The sequence below is a fragment of the Oratosquilla oratoria genome, chromosome 10 (assembly GCF_046742065.1).
Source record: "Oratosquilla oratoria isolate Oo_2021 chromosome 10, ASM4674206v1, whole genome shotgun sequence".
Taxonomy (NCBI): domain Eukaryota; kingdom Metazoa; phylum Arthropoda; class Malacostraca; order Stomatopoda; family Squillidae; genus Oratosquilla; species Oratosquilla oratoria.
Window position 1 is genome coordinate 54,512,634 of NC_134786.1, and position 27,864 is coordinate 54,540,497.

Below are 27,864 nucleotides of genomic sequence, written 5' to 3' on the forward strand. Positions count from 1 at the left end.
CTTTAATCAAAGTCAACCACAAGTCGTGACTCTGGACATCATTATTATACGGCATAGGTGAGATTCTTATTTTCCTTTGTCTATATGTAAATTAGTCACACTTGTATGAAAAGCACTCTAGTTCTTATTTTCCTGTACCCATAATTTTTATATAAGTCAAATTTGAAAAACATTGAGTTATTATTTTCCTTTACTCCATTTCTACATTTGAGTCATACTGGATAAACAATGATTATTATAATGTTAACCAATTCCATAGATTGTGATGTTGATTGCAGATTTTGTCACCAGGGATGTCAAGGGAAAGAGATACAAATGCTTTAGCTTACATATTTGTTTGTGTATGTGACACGGTACAATACAACGCAGCACATGTTGGGGAGCAACACAAACACAGCATAGGAATCAAGTACACATTTCCTTCACACTTTGTGCAATGTTAACCCTTTATAGTATTCATTTGACAACTCAGTCCAGTAACTCAGATGAGCCAAAGAAAACTGGTACTAATCTCATAATAAAAGAATGGTTGGTTGATTGCAGAAATTTCTAGGATCGAATAGGAGATGCTTATGTAAGGAAAAGAGTATTTTAATTGGCATAATGCAGACATGTGGATGACTGGGAACAATTATGAATGGATGTACAAAATGACAAGGATGATTTTATATATGATATGAGGGTGAGTGTATTTAAGAAGGGTGATTTGTGTACAATATGCTGAAGGTGGATGCGTGCATTATGAAGGCGAGAGCACTCATGACAAGGGTGTATACGATATGACAAGAATTAATATATTTATGGTTTACCTGTGTCTCTGGATGAGCGTATGACTATGAATGAGTATGCTTAATTGTGTGTACACTTGGAAGTATACCTTAGGATGAATTGGCTTCCATAAGAGACAATATACCTCCTATGTGCCAACCTGTGTGAACCACCACTGTTGCTTTGAAAAGTATTTCAGAAATCTGCAGAGCCCATACAACATTTCATAGCTGTAGTTTCAAAGCTCTACAGAAATATATATATATATATATTATATCCTATTAATTACACACAGCATAGCCATTCAGTTGGTATCCATCCTGCCACATCTTAACAAAGACCCGAATAAAGATACCAATGTACAAGTCTTCTCATGGAACACATAACAGGCTTGATACTTGCAAAGCTCATCACATTCCTCTTGCTCAACGTACATAAAGGCTTAGTTTATTCAACAGGATGACCACTTGCATGCAACTGTGATGTGTGTGGCCAGCCCTTCACCACAAGCAAAGAGGATTTGTGTAGAAAAAAAAGGGATAAATGGAAAAGGTTTGGCACAAAATTGAGTTGTGTAGTTGATTGTATTGGTGTCTCTTAAAGAAGATGAAGATAAAAAGTTCACTTAAATGGGAATGAGTAACTAAAATCAACAAATGGCATATTGGTATATTTCATTACCTATTTAATAATAAGCCTCTGCAATTTCCTGTCATTTGATTATTCCCAAGAGGTAGCAGATGATAGTTGCTTGAGAAGGCCACCAAAAGGCATGACAAGAGATGCACCTGTCAAATGGTTTGTTTAGGCAAGATACAAATGGTTACACAGGCTGCACCACTCTCACCTATGCATTTACAGTAGTCTTTTCAACTAGCCATATTTGTATATCTTAAAAGACATCCATTCAAGTAACGCCTCCCCTCAAATCTGATTATTACACTTTCTGATACGGTACACTGAATGTTGACATTTATGCTACTGCCTGAGTGAGGAGAACCTACCTATCATACAAAAGCTGAGCATTCAACTGAAAAATGTTCAAAGTAGAGGCTGCCTCCTCAACTAATAATCCTATGCTATCTCATGAAAATACATCAAATCTGCTTTTTTCAGTTTGGTCAACATTTAAAATATTTTGTAAAATATAATTTTTCCCATCTCGACTCTTATCTTACAATCACAAAATGCTTGGTATTCATTCCCCTTTAAGACTGAAATGAACATCCACAACTACAAAGTTTTTCATTTTCCGCATACATGTATGATTTTACAGCTTCTATAACCCATCAATTTAATCAGTCCAAGCATGTCTAGCATCTGAATTCTTTTGAATATTGATACACCTTGTGTCTATTCCAGAGGGAACATTTTGTATAATACTACAAAGCTATTGTACATAAATGCAGGCAGTGGGACTAGATGCAATCAAATTGTTTCTACACAACAGGACAGCAACACAAGACTCATACATAGATGTAGACCTAGACCTGGGACAAAGATCTGGACCTAGACCAAGGATAAGGGCTAGATAAAGACCCTGCCCAGAATGAGACTAAACAGACAAAGGTTCAAACAGGAGTCTTCACCCATGTAGCTGTTTAGTCTGTAGAGGCTAACCAACAGTATATAGTCTTCCTGGCCAACCAATAGTAAGCAGTCTTGGAGGCTAACCAGTGGTAAACAATCGTAAGAGGCCAGCCAATAGTTAACAATCTTGAAATCTAACCAGTTCAAGTCTTCTTCAAGGAAGTACTCTTTGTCATTCATACTAAGTTACTAATTCATTGTCTTCACCAAGACATGATCTGTGTGCTGTCTACTGAAAGACATACTGTTCATGATGCCTTCTGTAAGGCAAGTTTCGTTTGCTACCTTCAGCAAGGCATTACATATGTAATGCTGTGAGACATTCCATTCATGTGATGCCAAGATGAGGCATTTCCAACCTTGTATGATATAAAATGGGTACAAAATCAGATGTGAAAAAGCAGGAGCAGCATGTACAAGCATACATGAAGGCCAGCCGCCAATCCACGTGGGTTCGTTACCACTTTTTTGAGCTTTTATAGTTTACATCATAAAACTTTCCTACACACAAGTTTGACATACATGACTACATAAAATTTTGACAGAAGCCTGAAATTAAAAACAAATGACCATACCTTTAAATAGTTTGGACTTACACGGTGTGGCAGAGAAAGACTTAAGTAGGTTTTGGAATGTAGAGAGATTCCTTATAGCCCAAGGCAGTTTCTATCCATGATTAACTTCATGTAACACAGAAAAAGAGAGCAATCACATAAAAAAAAATCTTTTGACTTGTTAAAAGGTCTCTTTCCAATATGTAATTCACAGTTCTTTTCAATTTTCAATGCTTCAGGGGCATTACTTGTCATTACAAAGCTTGATATTACATCAACGAACCAAACTAAATGTCACAGTGAAGTATTTCCTTTGGTTCCTCTGAACTCTCCTCATGTCATGTGGTTCTTGGGGGCAAGGAAGGTCTTGGAGCTGTTGGAGGTGATGGAAAGGTGGGGGATGTTGGTGAGTTTGGGGAAGAGAGTGGGGCACCTGAGGCAGATTGGTTCTTTTCCTTGACAGGAGGAAGGTTTTCATAGATTTGTTTGGGCAACTCATCAGGGGGTCTGAAACAGAGTAAATGTTCACTTTTAAAGGTCTTGATTTGCTGGTCATGTTAGGGATCTGAGGATGCACAAATATTTGGCAAATTTCTGCCCCTTGGATGTAGGAGTATTCAAGGTAATGTTGTTTAGAGTAGTAAATATTCACCAAACACAGTACATCTAACCAAGTTCTCAATAAAAATGAGCTATGCTATGTACAATTTGTAGTCAAATTATATGGATACAACATCTCGGGAGTCCATTGAAATAGTTTAGATAATAATCACCTATATAACTTCCACACAAACTGAAAGGTTATGTACATTTATGTTATTAGAGCACATGGCTATTTGTTTGAAATGTTGTAGTCCAATTTTATTCAAACAAATAATCAAGAACATTTTCATTACTTTGTTGTTGTTGTTGTTGTTGTTCCCTAGACTGTCTGTCCGAGCAGTCCCGTCTCCCCAAGGAATGCCATAGCCGAAACTGGGTTTTCCCACAAATCCTTTATAGAGCGTATGTTGTGTTGTTTGCATGCATGATTGTGTATAATGCAGTCTTCCATTATGTGTTGTATGGTATGGGGTGAAGTGTTACATCCTGGGCAGCTGTTCACAACGCGGTCATCCAGCCTCTTCTGGTAGCTTAGAAGTGCTGGGTGGTGACCGCACCGCAGTCTGGCCAAGTGGACTCTGTCCTTTCATGGGAGAGAGGATTCAGAAGGGTGGATATCAGGTGGTCTGGCATGCAGCAGTGTGTTGTCTTTCAGTGTGTTAATGGAGCGGTGAGTGATATGATTATGAATATGTTTCCGGAGGCTGGTATTTGGTGGTTGTGGAGGAAGAGAAGAGAGTATCTGTGCGTGATAAAGGTCTTTGGGTGTTGTGTTGTTTTGGGTCCTGGAGCTGCAGCGTCTACGACGTGGGACCACCTCCCAACCCCAAGAGTTGGGGAGCCAAACGGCAGCAACTACCCCTGGCCACCGGCTCTACGCAGGTGGCACCGATCCCCAAGAGGAGCTATGCCTACCTTGGGGAGTATCACAATCCTTTTTCCCTCATTACTTTGTTGACAGTATAGATGCACTTCACCATGTGGATAAGTACATATGCATTGCTTTTATTTAGTATGCTTATCATCATTGTTAACAAGTAATTCTAGTGACCATGGGTTGGTTTAAGTACAATTTCATTATCAGGCCTAAATTTCAGTGCTGAACATAAAAATTGGCAATGGTTTAGGATGCACTCACATTTACTATGTAGAGTATACAAGGCAAATATTTAGTATCTCTATTAACAGATACAGGTCAATTTACCTACTGTATCCAAAGAATTGATACCTTTGTTACCAAGTCTGGGAATCTATATGATGCCCATGCATTTATATTACCTTACCTAGGCAAATGGTTTTCGGATTGTGTCTTAGGAAGAGTCATGGTGATCTTCTTTGGGTCCCTTGGAGTGGTGGATGGGGTGGTGGGGAGGGAAATGGTGGAGGGAGTGGTTGGAAGGGATATGGTTGATCTAGAGAGCATTGATTTTACCATGTCCACACCACCTGCATGCTCACTACTATACTTGATGTTTGTGTACTCCCGTCCCAGCTGAAGACTTTTCTGAAAAAAGTAATGATCATTAGTAAGGTCTTCTTAACTGGTGATAGAAATCAAGAAGGGTTGAAGAAACTAAAATAAAAGAATTGATGCTCATGTGGCATAAAAGAGAGGAAGAAAGAAAAAGTATATATATATATAAATATGAGTGGAAAGGGTGGTGAGGTACATATACATACATATACCAAGGCTTTTTCCCCCTTACTAGGGAGGTAGCCAAAAAGGAAATGACATAAAATCATTCCCACCCATTCCATCCCTGAAAACACTCCACACCCCTCCACCCTCCCTCCCATCTTAGCACCTCCTAGATGACGGGTCATCCCTGCACCCTGCCCTGGGTCAGAAGCAGTGTCGCAAGACACAGCAAGGCTGCTTCATTAAATCAATGACCCCCCCTCTCCGTCCCCCCATATAAAGGAGAGGACGGGGAGAAATCCCTTTGGGCTGCGTCAAAATTTTGCTCACACACACTACCTCACCCCCATTCCACCTCATGCATCACAGCATCTTCCATATACAACCATTCTCCATTCACCCGTCTTCTGTCCTCTCCCGTCCTTCCTCAACAGACATTCCCCTCTTCCCCAAAGCCCCCTTCACCCCATCCATCCATCTCATCCTAGGACGTCCCCTCATGTTCATTCCCTCCACATCTGCCTTCCATACCTCCTTTACCAGTCTTTCTTCACTCATTCTTTCCATGTGTCCAAACCATCCTAATAATCTTTCATCAACCCTATCTCCCAACTCTCTTTCCACCCCTGTTCTCCTCCTCACCTCATTTCTCACCCTATCTAGCCTAGTAACCCCCATCATACTTCTCAGACACTTCATCTCAAACACATTCGAGCTCCTTCTCTCTTCCTCTCTTATGTTCCATGTTTCTGCTCCATACAGTGCTGTTGGCACAATTACTCCTTCATACAGTCTCCTCTTAGCATCCATTCCCAAATTTCTATTCCTCATTACACTTTTTAATCCACCAAGGCATTTACTCGCTTCTCTCAATCTACATTCTACCTCCACCGCCCCTCCACCTTTTCCTGCCACATTTGCACCCAAGTATCTAAAACTATCCACTTCCTCCAGTTGCTCTCCCTTAATGCTCACTTCCAGATTACTGCCACTTTCACCCCTTGTACATCTCATCACCTTACTTTTACCCACATTTATCTTCAGCTTTCTTCTATCACACACTCTCCCAAACTCTGTCACCAACTTCCTCAGTCCCTCCTCCGATCCTGCCACAAGCGCAGTGTCGTCCGCAAACAACAGCTGGCTCACCTCCCACTTGGTTAGGTAAACGCCAAAAAACCGTAGAAGTTTTATTACTAACGTTTTGTCCTTAAAGGACTTCCTCAGAGTATACACTAAGAAAATATTTACAGCTTACATACTTCATTTTCCTTACCCTGTTCCTCCCATATCTCCATCCTTCCTTCGTTCCGCTTCACCTCGAACAGTCACTAGTCAATTTCGATAATTTGATAAATCCTTCTCTATGATTACTACAAGGTTTTGAAGGGATGTACGCTGCTTCAATTATTTTTCTTTCTTGTTTTCTTAGCCCTTTGTGGAGTACCTCTGTATTTTCCCAGTCAGGAAGGTGGCCAAAATTGTCTATATGAACCACTAGAGAATTTGATGTCTGGTGGGCTTTAATGTCATTCTTGTGTTCATATAGCCATTTTTTATTCCTCTGTCAGTTTTCCCAAAATAACTGACAGGACAGCTTTTACAAGGAATTATAAATCAGGCTGTCCTCGGTACCCATTTGGTACTCATTTTTGTTTTGTTTTTAATGATGTTATATGTTCTGGTCCCTGTGCCATATGCAATTCTTAACCCTGCCTTGGTGAGCAACTGTCCGATTTCATCTGTGTGTTTGGAATTTGGGAGGGACAAAAAACCCTGGCTGTCCCCTTTGTTCTCACATATTTGCCTTTTTCTGGTTATTTTTGTTATTCTTAAAGCTTTTTCTTTTAGTTTATGTAAGAGTCCTTGTGGGTAACACAGTCCTAAATATGTCAAAAACGTATTCAATTTCTCTTGGAGAAATTCCTCACTGCACACCCAGTATGCTCTCAAAAAGAAAAATTATTACCTCACCACCCTTTCCACTCATTGTCATACATATTTCAACATATATATATATATATATGTGTGTGTGTTGTTTGACAAATGAATTAATAAGCTACACTGGGATTTGAACCTTTGCTTAGGAGACAGCATTTTATAGAGCAAGAATTATATCATTGTACTATAGGTGAGACAGAACATAATGGTATGACTTGGGACACAACCAAGTCGCACCACCAACAGCACTTGTGTAGCACAGTTTGCATTCTATTTTGTCGAGTCTCTATTCAGATAAACCATCCAACAAGTTGTGTCATTTGCAACAAGTGGATTAACGAGCTACACCAGCGAGATTTGAACCTTTGCATAGGCAACTGTTTTTTTACAAAGCAAGGATGATGCCATTGTGTTATCATGACCATATAAAATGGCATGACCTGGTCGCACCACTGCTGGCACTTGAGTAACATAGTATGCATCTTTTTCATTGAGTCTTTATTCAGGTGAGCCATCCAATGAATTGTGTCATTTGCAACAAGTGGAGAAACAAACTACACCACTGGGATTCGAACCCTTGCATAAGCAACTGCTTTATACAGAGACAAGGATAATGCTGTTATGTCATTGTGACAGTACAAAATGGTATGTCCTGGGACACTACTGGATTCCACCACTAACAGCACTTGAGTAGCACATAATGCATTCTATTTCATCAAATCTTTATTCAGATGATCCATCTGACAAGTTGGGTTATTTGCGACAAATGGATTAACAAGCTACACCATTGATATTAGAACCCTTGCATAAGTGACTGCTTTTTACAAAGCAAGGATGATGCCATTGTGTTATGCCCATACAAAAGTGTGACCTAGGACACAACCAGGTTGCACCACCAACAGTAACTTAGTAGCACAACAACAACAACAACAACTTAGTAGCACAATATCCATTCTATTTTGTTGACTCTTTATTCAGGGGAGCCTTGCAACAAATGGATTAAGAAGTTACACCATTGGGATTCGACCCTTTGCATAAGCAACTGCTTTTTACAAAGCAAGGATGATGCTGTCGTGCTATCGTGACTGTACAAAATTGTATGACCTAGGACACACCATGTTGTACCACTGATGGTAGTTGAGTAGCACATTATGTATTCTACTTCAATGAGTCTTTATTCAGGTGTGACAAGATTTTGGATGGCTCACCTGAATAATGACTTGATGAAATAGAATGCATGCTGTGCTACTCAAGTGCCACCAGTGGTGCAAATTGGTTGTGTCCCAGGTGGTACAATTTTGTATGGTCATGATAGTAAATGCCTTGGTGGATTAAAGAGTGTAATGAGGAATAGACATTTGGGAATGGATGCTAAGAGGAGACTGTATGAAGGAGTGATTGTGCCAACAGCACTGTATGGGGCAGAAACATGGAACATAAGAGAGAAGGAGTTTGAATGTGTTTGAGATGAGGTGTCTGAGAAGTATGATGGGGGTTACTAGGCTAGATAGAGTGAGAAATGAGGAGGTGAGGAGGAGAACGGGGGTGGAAAAGGAGCTGGGAGATAGGGTTGATGAAAGAATATTAGGATGGTTTGGACACATGGAAAGAATGAGTGAAGAAAGACTAGTAAAAGAGGTGTGGAAGGCAGATGTGGAGGGAGTGAACATGAGGGGACGTCCTAGGATGAGGTGGATGGATGGGGTGAAGGGGGCTTTGGGGAAGAGGGGAATGTCTGTTGAGGAAGGACGGGAGAGGACAGAAGACAGGGGTGAATGGAGAATGGTTGTATATGGATGATGATGTGATTGCATGAGGTGGAATGGGGGGTGAGGTAGTATGTGTGAGCAAAATTTGACGCAGCCCGAAGGGATTTCTCCCCGTCCTCTCATTTTATGGAGAGGGGGTGTCACCGATTTAATGAAGCGGCCTTGCTGTGGATGTGCTGTGTCTTGCGACACTGCTTCTGACCCAGGGCAGTGGACAAGGTGCAGGGATGACCCGTCATTCAGGAGGTGCTAAGATAAGAGGGAGGGTGGAGAGGTGTGGAGTGTATTCAGGGATGGAATGGGTGGGAATGATTTTATGCCTTTTTCTTTTTGGCTACCCCCCTTGTAAGGGGGAAAAAGCCTTGGTATATGTATGATGTATGTATGTATGATAGCACAATGACATCGTCCTTGCTTTGTAAAAAGTAGTCACTTTGCAAGGGTTTGAATCTTACAGGGTGTAGCTTCTTATTACATTTGTTGCAAGTGACACAACTTGCTGGATGGCTCACCTGAATAAAGACTCAATGAAATAGAATGCATACGGTGCTACTCAAGTGCCATTGGTGGTGCAACCTGGTCATGTCCAAGGAACACTGACAGCACTAGTGTAACACAGTATGCATTCTATTCCACTGAGTCCTTTTATTCAGGTGTGACAGCTTGTAGGCTGGCTTGCCTGAATAAAGACCCGACAAAATAGAATAGATACTTTTCTACTCAAGTGCAACCTGTGGTAACAAGGGTCATGTCTCATTTTGTATGGTCTTGATAACACAGTAGCATTGTTGCTTTGTAAAAAGCAATCCCTTAAGCCAGGGATCCAATCCCAATGGTGTAGCTTCTTAATTCATTTGTTGTAAATGGCACACAACTTGTCAGATGGCTCATTTGAATAAATACTTGACAAAATAGAATACATACTCTGCTATTCAAGAGCTGTCAGTGGGGCGACCTGGTTGTGTCTCCGGGACATGACCAGGTCACTCGGTATGCATTCCATTTCATCAAGTCTTTATTCAGGTGAGCCATCCAACAAATTGTGTGTCATTTGTGACAAATGGATTAACAAGTTAACCATTGTGATTAGAACCCTTGCATAAACAACTGCTTTTTGCAAAGCAAGGATGATGTCATTGTGCTGTTGTGACTACAAAATGGACCTGGGACATGGCCAGGTTGCACCACCATCAGCACTTGGGTAGCACAGTATGCATTATATTTCATCGAGTCATTATTTAGGCGTGACAACTTGTCAGATGGCTCGACTAAATAAAGACTGAAAAAGGATGCATGCTGTGCAACTCGACTGCCATCGGTGGCATGATCTGGCTGTGTCCCGAGTTGTACCATTTTGTATGGTCGTGATATCACAGTGGCATTGTCTTTGCTTTGTAAAAAAGCAGTTATGCATGGGTGTAGCTTTTTAATTCATTTGTCACAAATGACCCAACTTGTCGGATGTCTCTCCTGAATGAAGACTCAATGAAATAGGATGCATACTGTGCTACTCAAGTACTGTCAGTGGTGTGACTTGGCCATGTCCCAGGTCATATAATTTTGCAGTCATAATTGCACAATGGCATTGTCCTTGCTTTGTAAAAAGTCACTTATACAAGGGTTCAAATCCCAATGGTGTAGTTAGTTAATCCATTTTTCGTAAATGATACACAACTTGTAGGATGTCTCGACTGAATAATGACTCAATAAAATAGAGTGCATATTGTGCTACTTGAGTGCCATTGGTGGTTTGAAATAGTTGTGTTGCACACTGTACCATTTTGTATGGTCACAATAGTACAATGACAGTTCTTGCTTTGTAAAAAGCAGTCACTTATACAAAGGTTTGAATCCTATTGATATATATATAGATATATATATATATATGCCAAGTCAAGGGCATGCACTCACTCTCATCCACCACCTTTGCTTCCCTCTTATCTCAGCTCCTTATGGATGAAGGGTCACCCCTTTCTCCTCTCCACTGACTAGGTCAGAAGCAATGCTGCACATCCATGGTGACCCCCACTCTCTGTCCCCTCATGCAGAAAATAGAGAAGGGGAGAAATCCCTTTGGGCTACATCACACTACCATCCATAAACAATCATTCTCCACTCACCCCTATTCACTGCCTTCTCCCTGCCTTGCCTTGCTCAAATCCCCTTTCACCCCATCAATCTCATTCTTGGTCATCCCCTTAAGTTCACTCCATCCACCTCTGCCTTTTGCAACTCTTTAGCTAATCTTTACTCATTCTTTCCATGTGTTGAAACTATCCCAATATTCTTTCATCAGCCCTCTGCCATCTCTCTTCCACCCTCATCTCTTTGTTTCTCAATTTATCCAACTTTGTAACCCCTACCATATTTGTCAAACACATTTAAACTTTTATTTTCTGTCTCTGTTAAATTCCAAGTCTGCCTTATACAATGTCATAGGCACAATCATCCCTTCACATTGAAATGGTACAATGTAAAAACAAGAGGATACGAAAAAAAAAAATAATAATTACAGAAGATATCTAAAGAGAAAGAAAAAAAAAAAAGCTTCCTACACAGAGTGAGAGTGATAGATACTTGGAACAAATTGGACAAAGAAACAGTGTGTGCAAACACTTTTCAAGATTTTAAGAAAAAACTTGATGCTGAGAGATACAAAGATGGGTCGCCACAAGCACAGCTCCTTTTCCGTATAATACAACTAGGTAAATACATAATCTCTGCATCCATTTCCAGATGCCCATTTCTCATGACACTTTTCAATCATCTAAGACGTCTTGCTTCTCTCAGTCTATAGTTTACCTCCACCCCCATTCCTACATTTCCTGCCGTATGCAACCCCAAATACTTGAAACTATCTGTTAGTCTGTTGTCTTCTTAGGCAAATGTGCTGCAGTTCATGATGGCTTAGAGAACCACCACAGCACAGTTGGCACACACAATACTAGGTTCCTTGGGATAATCTAGGAGCCAAGGTAATATCAAGGCACATTGACAGCGGCCAATTAATTGGTGTGTAGAATGAGCAACCTTGTGTTCTGGAAGGTAGCCTCAGAGCCCAAATGATAAGCATCACCATCTCTCCCAGTAGCTATCTCTCTCTCCATCTTCCCAAAGCCGCAATCATCATTTGGAATCTCTTTCCACCTTTCCCAACTGCCAATATAATTGAGCCCAGCAGTCTCCAAAGCTACCAGTCTCTCTCCCTTTGCAGAATCTTTTTGGCACCCAACCCCAGGTGAATTGCCACCTTTTAATCTCTGGTCCCATGGACTACACTTTTATAAAAGAGATCCAATGTCACTTATTTTACACCCTTCCATAGTTTGCCTTCCAGCTAGGCCCTGACCCATATTGCCACCATCCCGACACTGTTCACTTAATTTTGCCTCTCTCCTTTAAGAGAAGACCTACCTCCAGCTCGTTGCCATCCCCTCCACTTGTAAATTTCTTATCACCACATCTCTGTGCACATTGACCTTCAACTTTCTCTTATCCTTCCCAAACTCTGTCACCAACTGCCTTAATCCCTCTTCTGATCCTCCCTATAAGTGCAGGGTTTTCCACAAACAACTGGCTCACCTCCCACTTCTCTCCACAATCTTAAACCATCTACAATTCCCTGGCCCTAACCCTTGTATTTACCTCCTATACCACCCCATATATTTATACATTGAACAACCATGGCAACATGACACATCCCTGACAAAGCCCCACCTTTACCTCAAATCACTTGCTCTTTCTATTTCCAATTCTAACACAGGCTCAACTACTCTTGTAAAAACTCTTGACTGCCTTTAAAAGCTTTCCCCCAATCTGTAAAACCTCAGTGCCTTCATGTCATAAGCCTTTTCTAAATACATTAAGGCCCAAAAAAACATCCTTACCTTTTGTTAAAGCTTTCTCACATTTTTACTACAAAAATCTGATCCATGCAACCCCTACCTTTCCTAAACCACACACTGTTCTTCACCAATTACTCCCTCTGTTCCTCTCCTAATCCTCTCAATCAAAACCCTCCTGTATGGTAGATATATTTGGGCTAGTTTGAAACTGTGGCCAGGCCTATTCTGTGTTGGTACTGTTTCAATGCTAAATGGATAAAGAGATATCTTGGGCCCAGTCCAAAGATCAAGTGTCACCCTCTCAGGGCTGCATCTTCAAATGAAAGTGAGGAAATTGATAGGGTTTGAAGATGGACAGCAGGGATATGACTCTGAAGACATATTTTTGGAAGACCACCTCTTGTAGATAGCCATTATCAGTCCTTCCAGAAAAAACATACAAGAGACAAACAGGTTTCTTAATAACTGGGTCACCAGCCAAGCATGGAAACATTATCAACACAGAACTGGTGTAGCAATATACACAATACTTTCTATACACACACTCCAGAACACACCCCACAAGCTTAAACTGTTCAAAAATAATACAACAGAGCAGTACAACTTTTCTTCTTGGAGCAATTTTAAGTCAATCTAGTCACAAGGGGTCTCTTGTAAGAAATCTAAAATGTGACAGGCCACTTAAGCATGATGACGCCTATGCAGGCATCATGAGGCGCGAGTGGGTACACAAGGATGCTGGCATCGACGTCCTGATTATATATATTTTTTGTAGTTGTACGTGAGTTATCCCTGGATTCTGTGAACTGGTTTGATCATGTTTTCTGTGTTTATTAGTACTCAAAGTAAAAGAGAACAAATAATACAGAAGTGACTATTTTATAATGCAAGTAATGTGATGCAAATTACATATGGCAGCCAATGTTGCATGCAAGAATTTGAGTCCTACTGAAGTGGTTAAAGGACTGTTTGACCTCAGTCCTCTTAAGCACAAGTCTTGGAATAAGAAAGACATAAAGAGCCCTATATGACCATCTGCCCCAAGAAAGCTTGAACATACTTGTTCTGCCGTAATCCTCTGTTGGACTGTGTCGATATGGTGCTGCACTGCTAAGTAAACAAATTTGTACTGTGCTTCAGTCTGTACCATTCCTGAGCGCTGTGACCGGACCATCTGGATTGTGCGTTGGATATCTATCTCACAGTCCAACCCTGAAAGAAAACATTGAAACATACAAAAGTGGTCTTACAATACCATGTGGTCATTCACTAGCCTGGCTACAGTTATACAAAACACTTTTGTAGAAAATTGTAATTATTACTACAGTCATCTCTTAACATTTGTAATTTTAATATTCATGGTTTTCAAAAGGCATATCATGGTTGAGGAGTTCATGAGGTGCTAAAGTGGGAGGGGTATCTCATGGGTTTTAAAGTATACATTATAGAAGTACAAGGGGAAAAGGAATGTATTATGTATAATAAACAAAAATCAACCATGTTTAAAAGCTTTATTCCTTTATCAAGTACCCCGTCTCAGCTGCTCAGTAGCATGCAGCTGATACTTTAGCGTCTATATAGGGCAACCCTAAGTACCAGAGCCACACATCATTTTGTCTGTGGAGAGGAAATCTCTATTCACCGAGAAATGATGATACTTTATTATACTGTGACTGTCCCTCCGTTATGCTGTCCCCCCTACTCTTGTTACTGTCCTGTACCACTTCCCTGAATATTAATTTTCTCATTTTGCTGGACCTTGTGGGGGAAAAGAATACTGCCACTAAGTATTTCCACTTAAATCATAAAAGGCGACAAAAACAGCATCCTTCTCCCTACAGCCCCAAAAGGGGACATTCCTATAGAGGCATAAGAGGGTATGGGAGTTTTCCAACCAAAACCCTAAGGTTTGGGTCTTAATGTGCATGGATGTGTTGCAGATGAGAGTAAAAGGGAAGAGATAGACAGTATGTGAGAAGAAAGATGAATGTGTTGGCATTGAGTGAAATGAAGTTGAAAGGAAGGGGTGAGTTTGAGTTTGGGAGTGTAGTTGGGAGAGTCTCAGGAGTGAAGAGAGGATGAGGGAGAAAAGGGTTGGCTATACTAGTAAGTGAAGATATAGATGTGTGGTGGAGTGGATGGAAGTTTCTTAAAGGTTAATGTGGATGAACATGAAACTGGGAAGGGAGATGTGAGTTTTTGTGCATATGAGTGTGGTAGTGAGAAGAGTATAGAGGAAAGGGAGGCTTTTTGGATATATTTAAACGAGTGCATAGAGGGATTAGGGAGAAATTTCATGGTATTGTGAGACACCTAAATGCTAGGGTAGGAAAGACACCAATAGATGGAGTAGTTGGGAAGTGTGGAGTTCCAGGAAAAATTTGTAGTGGAGAGTTGATGGTGGAGATGTGTCAAGAGAGTTGATGATGGCAAATACAGTGTTTAGGAAGATCAAGCATAAGTACACATGGGAAAGGGTGGTGGATAGAGCATTAATGAGCTATATAGTGGTAACCAGGAGAATAATAGGAAGAGTTAAGGATGTACATGTTAGGGGAGAGTGGTGGAATATCAGATCATTTTTTGGTGGACGGTAAGTTGAGACTAGTATAAATGGAGAAAGAGGAAAATGGCAGAAGGTAGGGAGGTGCTCAATTAAATTGGTTTAATGAGAAAGAAAAGAAGGAGCACAAGTTGAGAGGAGTTACAGTAAAGGATAGAGTAGAAATAGGAGTGGAGAATGAATGGGGATGATTCAAGGAGGGAGTCGCAAGGTGTGCAAAGATTGTGTGGATCAAGGAGGATGGTACAAAATAACACAAGAGAATCCTATGAGAGGTACAAAGAAAAGAGAAGCAAAGCATAAGATAAAGGAAACAAAGAGGAGAGCAGGTGTGAAATGAGGTAAGAGTATGACAGAAAATTTTGAAATAAATAAAAAGATGTTTTGGAAAGATTAAAAGAGGAAGAGGAGATGAATCAAGTAAAAAAGAAAAGGTAAAAGGTGCAGAGAGAGAGATAATGGTGGAGCTGGCAATAAGAGGAAGATGGATAGAGTATTTTTGGGAGTTGCTAAATGTGAAGGAGGATAGGATGGGAAAGGAAAGGTAGTGCTAAGAAAATGACAGTGATGAGCGAGGAGAAATAAGGAAAGATGACAGCAGGCAAGGCACCTGGGTTGGATGGGTGTCATGCAGAATGTAAAAAAAAAAAAAACATTCAGTGATGGTGTTATGTCACCCTGGCTGTTCAATTTTATACATGGATGGGGTGGTGCGAGAGCTAAATGCAAGGGTGGTGGGTCAGGGATTGGAGATAGTTAAAGAAAATGGCACAGCACTTGTAGAAGGGTCATAGGAGGGATAGAAAAAAAAAAAAAAAAAAAAACGTACAGTGATGGTGTTATGTCACCCTGGCTGTTCAATTTTATACATGGATGGGATGGTGCGAGAGGTAAATGCAAGGGTGGTGGGTCAGGGATTGGAGATAGTTAAAGAAAATGGCACAGCACTTGTAGAAGGATCAGAGGAGGGATTGAGAAAGTGACAGGTTGGGAAAGTGTGTGAAAGAAGGAAGTAGAAAATAAATGTGGGTAAAAGTAAGGTGATGTGATGAACAAGGGGTGAAAGTGGCAGCAGACTGAAAGTGAGTATTAAGGGAGAGAGACTGGAGGAAGTGGATGTTTTAGATACTTGGGTGGGAATGTGGCAGGAAAGGGAGGAGTGGAGGTGGAGGTAGAATGTAGGTTGAGAGAAGCGAGTAAATGCCTTGGTGTATTAAAAAGTAATGAGAAACAGACATTTGGGAATGGATGCTAAGAGGAGATTGTATGAAGGAATGATTGTGCTGACAGCATTGTATGGGGCAGAAACATGGAACATAAGAGAGGAAGAGAGATGGAGTTTGAAAGTGAGATGAGGTGTCTGAGAAGTATGGTAGGGGTTACTAGGCTGGAAAGAGTGAGAAATGAGGAGGTGAGGAGGAGAACAGGGGTGGAAAGGGAGTTGGGAGATAGGGTGGATGAAAGAGTATTGTGATGGTTTGGACACATGGAAAGAATGAGTGAAGAAAGACTAATAAAAGAGGTGTGGAAGGAGTGAACATGAGGGGGCGACCTAGGATGAGATGGATGGATGGCGTAAAAGGGGCTTTGGGAAAAGGGGTATGTCTGTTGAGGAAGGACGGGAGAGGACAGAAGACAGGTAAATGGAGAATGGTTGTATATGGATGATGTTGTGATGCATGAGGTGGAATGGGTGGGGGATGGGGGGTGAGGGAGTATGTGTGAGAAAAATTTGACACAGCCCAAAGGGATTTCTCCCTGTCTTTTCCTTTTCTGCATGAGGGGACAGAGAGGGGGGTCGCCAATTTAATGAAGTGGCCTTGCTGTGGATGTGCTGTGTCTTGCAACACTGCTTCTGACCCAGAGCAGTGGGCAAGATGCAGGGATGACCCATCATCCAGGAGGTGCCAAGATAAGAGGGTGGGCAGTGGAGAGTGATAAGGATGGAATGAATGGGGGTGGTTTTTATGCCTTTGGTTTTTGGCTACCCCCCTTATAAGGAGAAAAAGAGCCTTTGATATAGGTATGTATGTATGTAGAGTGATGGTGGACTGGCTGGTGAAGTTATTGAATGTTTATTTAAAAGAGGGTAGAGTGCTGGAGGACTGGGACTGCCTGCATAGTTCCACTTTACAAGGGAAAAGGGGACAAGTGTAAGTGTAGTTGTTTCAGAGGGATCAGTTTGTTAAGTGTAGTTGGGAAGACTTATGGAAGGGTTTTAATTGAGAGGATTAGGAGAGGAACAGAGGGTTAGTGAAGAACAGTGTAGGTTTAGAACAGGTAGATGTTGCGTGGATCAGATTTTTGTAGTAAGACATATGTGAGAAAGCTTTAGGAAAAGGTAAGGATGTTTTTTGGGCCTTTATGGATTTGGAAAAGGCTCATGACAGAATAGACAGGAAGGCACTATAGGATGTATTGCAGATATATGGGATAGGAGGAAAGCTGTTAAGAGCAGTCAAGAGTTTTTACGAGAGTGATAGAGCTTGTGATAGAAGAATCGGAAATGGAGAGAATAAGTGGTCTGAGGTTAAGGTGGGACTTTGCCAGGTATGTGTTATGTCACCTTGGTTGTTCAATTAATAAATGAATGGTGTGGTGTGTGAGGTAAATCTAAGGGTAATGGGTTGGGGATTGGAGATGGGTGAAGGAAATGGAGAAAAGTGGAAGATAAGCCATTTGTTTTTTGCTTATGATACTGCACTTATGGTAGGATCAGAGGAGGGATTGAGGAAGTTAGTGACAGTTTGGGAAGGTGTACGAAAGAAGAAAATTGAAGATAAATGTGGGAAGTTGATGAATTGTACAAGGAGCGAAAGTGGCAGCAGACTGGAAGTAAGTAATAAGGGAGAGAGACTGGAGGAAGTGGATAGTTTTAGATACTTGGGTCCAAATGTGGTAGGAAAGGGAGGAGTGGAGGTGGAGGTAGAATAAAGATTGAGAGAAGCAAGTAAATGGCTTGGAGGATTAAAAAGAGTAATGAGAAATAGACATTTGGGAATGGATGCTAGGAGGAGATTGAATGAAGAAGTGATTGTGCTGACGGCACTGTATTGGGGCAGAAACATGGAATATAGAGAGGAGTTTGAATGTGTTTGAGATTAGGTGCCTGAGAAGTATGATTGGGGTTACTAAGCTGGATAGGATGAAAAACGATGTGGAGTTGGGCGATAGGGTTGGGTGGAAATGGAGTTGGGCAATAGGGTTGATGAAAGAGTATTTGGATGGTTTGAACACATGGAAAGTTTGAGTGAAGGCAGAGGTAAAAAGAGTGAACATGAGGGGCCAACAAAGGATGAGATGGATGGATGGGGTAAAAAAAGGCATTGGGAAAGAGGGGAATGTCTGTTGAGGAAGGATGGGAGAAAACAGAAGATAGGGGTGAATTGAGAGTGGTTGTGTATGGATGATGCTGTGATGCATGAAAGGAAGTGGGTGGGGGATGGGGGGGTGAGGGAGTATGTTTGAAAAAATAATTTGACTCAGCCTGAAGGGATTTCTCCCCATCCTCTTTTTCTGCATGAGGGGATAAAGAGGGTGGTTGCCAATTTAATGAAGAGGCCTTGCTGTGAATGTGCTGTATCTTGTGACACTGCTTCTGACCCAGGGTAGTGGGTGAGATGCAGGGATGACCCATCATCCACAAGGAGACAAGATAAGAGGAAGGGGGTGAATGGGAATGGAATGGGTGGGAGTGGATTTTATGCCTTTGTATTTTGGCTACCTCCCTTGTAAGGGGGAAAAAGCCTTTGATATATGCATGTACGACAGTGGGCATGATGCAGGGATGACCCATCATCCAGGGAGAGCCAAAATAAGAGGGAGGGAGGGGGTGATTGGGAGTGAAGTGTGTGGGTAAGAAATGGGTGAGAGTGGACTTTCTGCCCTCGTTTTTTTTGGCTACCTCCCTTATAAGTGGGAAAAAGCCATTGTTATATGTATTTACAACTATGTTTGCTTACCCTGACGATGTATCTGGTCAAGAATCATATCAATAACAATAAAAGTTCCTGTGCGTCCAATGCCTGCTGAGCAGTGAACCACAATGGGACCTGCACCACCAATGTCTTCCTGCCGACGGTTAACATCGTGAAGGAAATTGAGAACACATCCCGGATCTCCTGGAACACCATGATCGGGCCAAGCCTGTATGGAACAAGAGTAGATGGTGTTAATAAATGAACAGTTCCCTAGAGTCTCATTATGTGGAAAGCCCACAGCTCCACAGTGACTGGCAATGTTCCCAGATCCTTCTGGGAAGAAATTCTGGTCTGTTGTTGGTGTTGTATTAGTGTAGGACTATTTCTTTTTGGCTGAAAATTTTTAAGAAACACAGCTGAAGTTGACATTGATCTTAGGCCCAGTCCTGAGACAAAGTGATGCAATTTGAAAATGGGCAGCTTTGCTGTCCATCTTGAAAGATCACCACATGCAGGTACACATCATTGGTCCCAGTGAGTGGCATATCACAAATTCAAAAATCAATCCCTGGTGGCTACTAATTCAATAATAACTACTAATTCAATAATATCTACTGCCTCTACTGCCTGGCTTGGATGGGTGTCATGTGGAGTGTCTAAAAAAAGAATAAATAAATAAATAAAAAAAGGGAATTACAGAGATGGTGGAGTGGCTGGTGAGGTTGTTTAACCACTACAGAACAAGTAAAATTCTTACGTGCAGCATCAGCTGCCATGTGTACAATTCATCACGCTACTTGCATTATAAAATATAAAGTCACTGTTGTATTACTCTGAGTAATAATAAACACAGAAAATGGGTGTAAGAGGCTGGTAGATTGAGGTAGACAAGTGGGTAGATAGAGGGGTAGGTGGTGAGAAATTGCAGAGTTGCATATTCTCGCTTACCATCCAATATTTGTAAACACAAGCTAGGGTATCGATAGAGGTGCTGATGTTGTGAATTGTGTGGGTGTAAGAGATCCCTGGTGGGAATCCTCTGGTCCTAAGACCATTCATTGTACCAGAATTTGTGAAGAAAATGAAGAAAAGTTTAAGTTCTATTTAATTCCCCTTTGTTTACTGAGTAATGGAACTTGACTAAAAGCATACACTATGAATGAGTGACTTATAATATTATAATGATGAAAAGAAAGTGAAGAAAGTTGAAAGTGAATGAAGAACTATAATGTCATAGAAGGAACAGTTAACAGAACAAAACCAGTCATTAAGGAGAGAAGGGAACTGAAAGTGATGGTAGCAACAGAGAAAACAACGTGATCAAACCAGTTCACAGAATCCAGGATTAACTCATGTACAACTACAAAAAAAATATATATAATCAAGACACCAACGCCAGCATCCTTGTGTACCCACTTTCGCTTCATGCTACATATGTATGCGTCATCGTACCGAAGTAGTTAATGTTTGTCTAAAAGAGGGTAGAGTACCGAAGGACAGGAGGAATGCCTGTATAGTTCCTCTTTACAAGAGAAAAGAGGACAATTTTGAGTAGAAGTTTCAGTGGGATCAGTTTGTTGAGTGTAGTTGTGAAGGCTTATGGGAGGGTTTTGATTGAGAAGATTAGGAGAGGAACAGAGTAATTGGTGAGGAACAGTGTGGGCTTAGGACAGGTAGGGGTTGTGTGGATCAGATTTTTATAGTAGGGCAGATATGCGAGAAAGCTTTAAGAAAAGGCATGGATTTTTTGGGGGCCTTTATGGATTTGATAAAGGCTTATGACAGGGTAGACAGGAAGGCACTGTGGGAGGTATTGCAGATATATGGGATAGGAGGAAAGCTGTTAAGAGCAGTCAAGAGTTTTTACAAGGGTAGTAGAGCCTGTGTTAGAATTAGAAATGGAGAGAGTGAGTGGTTTGAGGTTAAAGTGGGACTTCACCAGGGATGTGTCATGTTGCCATGGATGTTCAATTTATACACTGATGGGGTGGTGTGACAAGTAAATGCAAGGGTAATGGGCCAGGGATAAGATGGTAAAAGAAAATTGAGAAAATGGGAGATAAGGCAGTTGTTGTTTGCTGACAACACTGCACTTGTAGCAGGATCAGAGGAGGGATTAGGGAAGTTAGCAACATAGTTTGGGAAGGTCTGCAAAAGGAGGTTGAGGATAAATGTGGAAAAAAATAAGGTTGAGATGTACAAGGGGAGAGGATGACAGCAACCTGCAAGTGAGTATTAACCCATTCAACTCCGATGACAAGATGTCTTGTCATTTGGTCAAATAAAACAAAAAATCATAATAAAACAACAAAATGTTTGATGATCAAACAGCACCAGAAAAATATGACGTCATATTTTTCTGGTGCTGTTTGATCATCAAACATTTTGTTGTTTTATTATGATTTTTTGTTTTATTTGACCAAATGACAAGACATCTTGTCATCGGAGTTGAATGGGTTAAGGGAGAGAGACTGGAGGAAGTGGATAGCTTTAGATACTTGGGGGGGGGAATGTGGCAGGAAAGGAAGGAGTGGAGGTAGAATGTAGAGAGAGAGAAGCAAGTAAATGCCTTAGAGGATTAAAAATTGTAATGACATATAGACATTTGGGAATGGATGCTAATAGGAGATTGTATGAAGGAGTGTTTGTGCCAACAGCACTGTATGGGGCAGAAACATGGAACATTAGAGAAGAAGAGTTTGAATGTGTTTGAGATGAAATGCTTGAGAAGTATGGTAAGGGTTACTCAGTAAGATAATGTGACAAATGAGGCGGTGAGGAGGAGAGTGGGGGTAGAATGGGAGTTGGGAGATGGTGTTGATGAAAGAGTATTGGGATGGTTTGGACACATGGAAAGAATGAGTGAAGAAAGATTAGTAAAAGAGGTATGGAAGGTTGGAGGTGGGGGGAGTGAACATGAGGGGGGAACCAAGGATGGGGTAAAAGGGGCACTGTGAAAGAGGGGAATGTCTGTTAAGGAAGGGAGAATACAGAAGATAGGGGTGAGTTGTGTATGATGCTATGATGGATGGATGGGAGTGGGTGGGGGATGGGGATGAGGGAGTATGTGTGAATGATATTTTGATGCAACACAAAGTAATTTTTCCCCATCTTCTCTTTTTCTGCACGAGAGGACTGAAAGGGGGGTGTCGCCAATCAAATGAACCAGCTTTGCTTTGGATGCTATGTCTTGCTCCATTGTTTCTGACCCAGGGCAGTGGGTAAGATGCAGGGATGAACAGTCATCCAGGAGGAGCTAAGAAAAGAGAAAGGGATAGGTGGTGAATGGGAGTGGTATGGGGATGAAATGGGTAGGAATGGATTTATGCCTTTGATTTTGGCTACCTCCCTTGTATGGGGGAAAAACCCCTTGGTATATGTATGTATTTCTGAGAACAAATGATAATGGCTTTCATCTTAACCATGAAATAAATATTATATGTCAGAACTGTACAACAGAATGTCAATTAATACTTACAGTAAAGTGGTAGTGCCAAGTTTTTCTCTCAGGATGGTCTTCTTTGATGACCAAAAATTCACGCAAAGTATAATCGTTGTTGGGGCTTTCAAATACATTCTTGACTGTTATTTTGCCAAATTCTTTGGAGCTGCCTACATCTGGCCAATATCGAGCACATTTATTCTGTCAATTGGAAAAATAAATAAGTAAACAAGAATCAAATAATATTTCAATACTTGTAACTCTTTACTTTCCAGCAACTTTGCAAAAAGAAGTTGAAAACACACTGTCCATTTATCAACATCCTTTCACCATTTATGTGGGGCAAAGTCAAAGCACAGACCCACATCATAAACAAACTCATTCAATCATCCCTCTCATCTCTGCACTTCTGAGATGAAGGGTCTCCATCACACTTCCTTGGGTCGAATGCAATGAAGTAAGGTTCAGCTCTTGAGAGCTGGGAGCAGATTTACCTCCACTATTTCATTATATGGTGACCCCTTCCTTATCCACTCAAAATTATTTTTGTGAACTGGATGAGATTCTCTCTCTGGGCTGTATCACCTTTTCATCCATTCAGTTCTCCCTTCGTTCACTTCTATCTTTAGCAAACTTTCTTACATGCTCAACAGACACTCCTCCATGCATCCAAAGCTCCCTTCATCCCATCCATCCATCTCAATCTTGACCTTCTTCTCAAGTTCATTTCATCCACTTATGCTTTTTACTTTGTTAGCTAGTTCTTCCTTGTTCATTCTTTCCATATACTCAAACCACCTTGGTACTCTCTGATCTATTCTATCCAACATCTACCTCTCCTCTCCATTTTCTGTTTCCCCTCCACATTTCTCATCCTATCCATTCCATTCTTGTATCTATTCTTGAGATGAAATGTCTGAGGAGTATGGTGGGTGTAACATGGATGGATACAGTAAGAAATGAGGAGGTGAGGACAAGAGTGGGGGTGGGGTGGACAGGAAGCTGGCAGTTAGGGTAGATGAAAAAATATTGGAAAGGTCTTGACACATGGGAAGATTGAATGAGGAAAGACTAACAAAATGAATGGAAGGCAGAGACTGATATATATTTTTCATGACACTTTTCATTCCCTACAGACATTTACTTGCTTTTCTTACTCTATAATTCACCTCCAACCCTACTCATCCATTTTCTACTACATGAGATCCCAAATACTCCACTTCCTCAAGCCTCTTATTCTTTACCCCCAACACACTACTACCCTTGTACATCTCATCCCTTTACTTTGGTCCACATTTGCATTCAGCTTCCTTCTCTTAAATACCTCTCCAACTCTGCCACCAACTGACTGAGTTTATGCATATAATAAAACAAGAAATATACCCAAGTATCACTAACTTTTTCATCTTCTGTGGTACATAATGTCATGCATTATTTAGTTCCTCAAAGGCATAGAATGAGGAAGAAAAGCAATCAACAGTTGGCAATAATAAACACATGGAATTCAATCTTACTTACCTTTCCTCTTTCTATTTCTTTGGTTGTCATAACAATAACTCTAGTGTTTTCTTGCCAAATCATATACCAGAAGTCATTACAGGTAGATAACAAACATCCCTGGGTTGCAATGTAAGTCTTGGCATCCCCACTCACATCTTCTTCACTCTTAAAACATAAAACCAGAACATAAATTTCAGTATCAAGTAGTATGATGTGAAGAAACATGACTACCCATATCAGATACAACACTATAATTACTGCCTTGCGTTTCACATACACATACACATATCAAAATGCCCCTTCCCCCTTGTAAGGAGGGAGTGGCCAACCAAGACAAGCACCCACTTTTCACCCGTCCCACATAAACTGTGCTTCCCCTTTTACCTTACCTCTTTGTGGATGAAGGGCTATCCCTGTCACCTGCCCACTGCCCGAGTCAGACAAAATGCACCAAGACATGGCAACTTCACATCAGGGCCTGACAGCTAAAGGAGATTTACCCCCATTGCTTCATTACATGGCAACTCTCCTCATCCACACGAGAATCTACTTGCTTCCCTTACTCTATAATTTGCTTCCACCCTGACTCCTCCATTTCCTGCTACATGTGACACTAGATACTTAAAACTCTTCACTACCTCCAGCCTTTTTCCTTTAAGACTTACCTCCAACTCACTGCCACCCTCTCCCCTTGTACATCTCATCACCTTTCTTTTACCCACTGTTACTTTCAGCTTTTTTATGTAACATACCCTCCCAACCTCTGCTCCAGACCCTTCTTTGATCCAGCAACAAGCAGTGCCATCTGGAAATAACTGGTTTATCTCCTACTTTCTTCCTCTCCCACATACCATCTCTAAACCCCCTCCAATCACCCTTGCATTTACCTCCATACCAATCTATGTACACATTCAACAACCATGACTGATACTACACAACCCTGATGTAGCCCTAATTTCACTTCAAACCACTTACTATTTCCATTTTCTACCCTAACACAAATGTACTACTCACATAAATTCTTCTGACTACCCTTAACAACCTTCCTTTTAACCCATACATCTGCAATACTTCCCACAATGCCTTCGGGTCAACACTGTCATAAGCCTTCTCCAGATCCATTAAAGGTTCAAAAGACAGCCTTAAAAGGGAGGTAGCCAACTCAAAAAAGGCACATACCCACTCCTACCCACCACCCTTTTCTCCCTCTCAACTGAGCTCCTCATGGATAATGGGTCATTCCTGTGTTCCACTCACTGCCCTGAGTCAGAAGCAATGCAGCAAGACAGTACATCCACAGCAAGGCTGCTTCACTTAATTGGTGGGCTGCATCAAACTATCACATATATAAGCTCTCTCTAACCCCCCTTCCCCAACCCCTTCCCTTACAATTTTCATTTCACATAAATCATATGTTTATAAGCTGAAGAACTGAAAGTCTTTTATTCACATTCCTTCTACCTCAGGCAATCATAAATAACATTACTGAAGACATACTACAACCCTCATAAGTGTACTGATTCATTACAACTTAATATGAAATATTAAAAAGAGTGCCATAAGAATTTGCATATTTGGAAAATCAAGAACATTGCTATTACAAAGAAGCACTGAACGTCAAAGAAAATGTTAACCCTCTCCCTTAAAATTGCTACATCTACTTACAGTGATAAGATTAGCATTGATATAATCTGAGCCAGGTATGCCGGGGTCAGTGTCTTTCAAGATGACTCGCGTGTGATCGAAGGGTAATATGTTCTTGTATCTATTTTTGTTTCTGTTCTCTGGTTTTTGTCCCTCCTTGCGAGAATACAGATGTTTACATTCCTGCTGCTGTAGAGATTCAAATTCCTCCCAGAAACCAGCTTTCCCAATGTTCTGACCCTGGTGCTCCTTCTGGAAGAAAGGTCAGAATCAAAGAACCCACCCACATCAGATACAAATACAGGGGAAAGAAACTTTGGTTATAAATACGCAAATAATGGCTGGGACAAATATAGGTTTAAGAAGGAAAGAGGCAATAACTGGTTTACCGACAGAGTAATTAATGAATGGAATAGACTTAGTAACAATGTAGTGAGCCCTGAAACTATTGGTTGTTTTAAGAGATAACTTTATGGACAGGTATGAAAGGTGGTACGGGACATAGATCTGCCTAGTGTAGACCATATGGTCTCTTGCAGTCTCTTCCATTCTTTCTTTTCTTAAGATAGAAGACTGGGTAAAATTACAGAATTAGAAAGGGAGATGAGTTATAAAAATATTTCATGGAAGCAAGAGATTATGGAGTTAAAAAAAGAAATTATAGGTCTAAAGACTGAATACCTTGCAATGTATAAAGAGGTAAGTGAATTAAAAAATAAAATGCAGAAATAAATAGAGAGGTGATGTAAAAAAAGAATTAATCAAAGTAAAAAATGAAAATGAAACAATGACAAATGAAGATACTAATAAAAATTAGTCTTTAAAAAGAAAGGTAAATGGCCAAATTAAAGCGGTGACCGAGAAAGTTGTAGATATTATAAGGGAGACAGATCTTCAAAAAATTAAAAACCAATGGAAATTAGATCAAGGGAGAGGAGAAAATACATTTAAAGAAGTTGTCCAACAACAACAACAAGAAAATGTGAAAAATTTATCAAACTAATCAAAGAAAAAGAAAACTGGGTCAGGGACACAGTAAAAAGTGCATAGTGGTATATGGTATCAAGAAAAACACTAGTTAGAAATAGAAAAGGAAATAGAAGTGCACAGAATGGGACAATACTAAAAAGAAAAGAATCGACCTCTAAAAATAAAACGGTCACAAATAATACAAGTACAGGTATTAGTAAAAACAGGAAAGTTGGCAAAAAGTGAAATCTACAAAAGTATATGGATAAGAAAGGAAATGAGCAATGAGGAAAAAGAGAGAGAAATGAAACTAATGAAAAAATGAGAAAAGAACCGAGACCAAAAAGATTTTTTTTTTGTTGGACTTGAGGCTGAGAAAATGGTATATCAAAGGAGAGACGAAATGCAGGAAACAGAAAACAAGGTAGAAAAGGAAAAAATTAAAAGTAACTTATACCAACATAGTCTGATTTCAGGATTAGATGAATTAAATGATTATCTGGCAGAAGAAAAAACAGATATAATGGGAACTGTGGAGATGAAATTAAAAGGTCCACTACCACCAAATAATGTTGGACATGAAATGGATGGAATTGCAAACTGGATACTATCCCTGGATGACAAATAGGGTGGAGTCATATTTTTGACTAAGAAGGGCTTAAATGTGACGAAGATCACAGGAGAAAATAATGTGGAATTGATCATGATATGAGTTGAAAAAAGTGACATGAAAAGTAGAAAGTTTGTGTCAATCTACGTGCCCACAAAAACAAGTTCTTAGAAAGAGAGTGACCATTCCAAAATGTTGGAAGACAGAAGGCATACATTAAGTGAAATACTGAAAGAAGGAAATCTAGTAACTATGGGTGATTTTTAACTCTAAAGAAATATGTTGGGATGAGATGACAGTGAAGGGTGGAAAGGACCTTTGGGGAAACATACTACTTGACACGACCACTGAATACACAATGACTCAATGTGTACAAGAAAATACTAGACATAGAAATAACGAAGAACGACTGAGACTAGATTTAATATTTACATCAGAGCCTGAAATTGTGAATAAAATTGAATACAAGACACCAATTGGGAAAAGTGATCACATACTACTTGAGCT

General features: G+C 40.6%; 1 protein-coding gene across 3 annotated transcripts in view; it reads right to left on the reverse strand.

Annotated features, from left to right (window-relative positions):
* Nucleotides 1-319: 319 nt before the first annotated feature.
* LOC143029213 (tyrosine-protein phosphatase non-receptor type 11-like) overlaps nt 320-27,864 on the reverse strand; it is a 200,878-nt gene continuing 173,333 nt past the window's right edge. For 2 of the 3 annotated variants that reach the window (XM_076191786.1, XM_076191784.1), the window contains exons 6-12: nt 25,800-26,030; nt 24,153-24,299; nt 22,671-22,835; nt 19,235-19,418; nt 13,770-13,921; nt 4,799-5,019; nt 320-3,419 (exon numbers count right to left, since the gene is read on the reverse strand). In XM_076191786.1, the coding sequence (XP_076047901.1) occupies nt 3,251-3,419; nt 4,799-5,019; nt 13,770-13,921; nt 19,235-19,418; nt 22,671-22,835; nt 24,153-24,299; nt 25,800-26,030 (1,269 nt within the window). In that variant the 3' untranslated portion in view covers nt 320-3,250. The remainder of the gene's footprint in view (nt 3,420-4,798; nt 5,020-13,769; nt 13,922-19,234; nt 19,419-22,670; nt 22,836-24,152; nt 24,300-25,799; nt 26,031-27,864) is intronic. The other variant, XM_076191785.1, reaches the window with a different exon arrangement.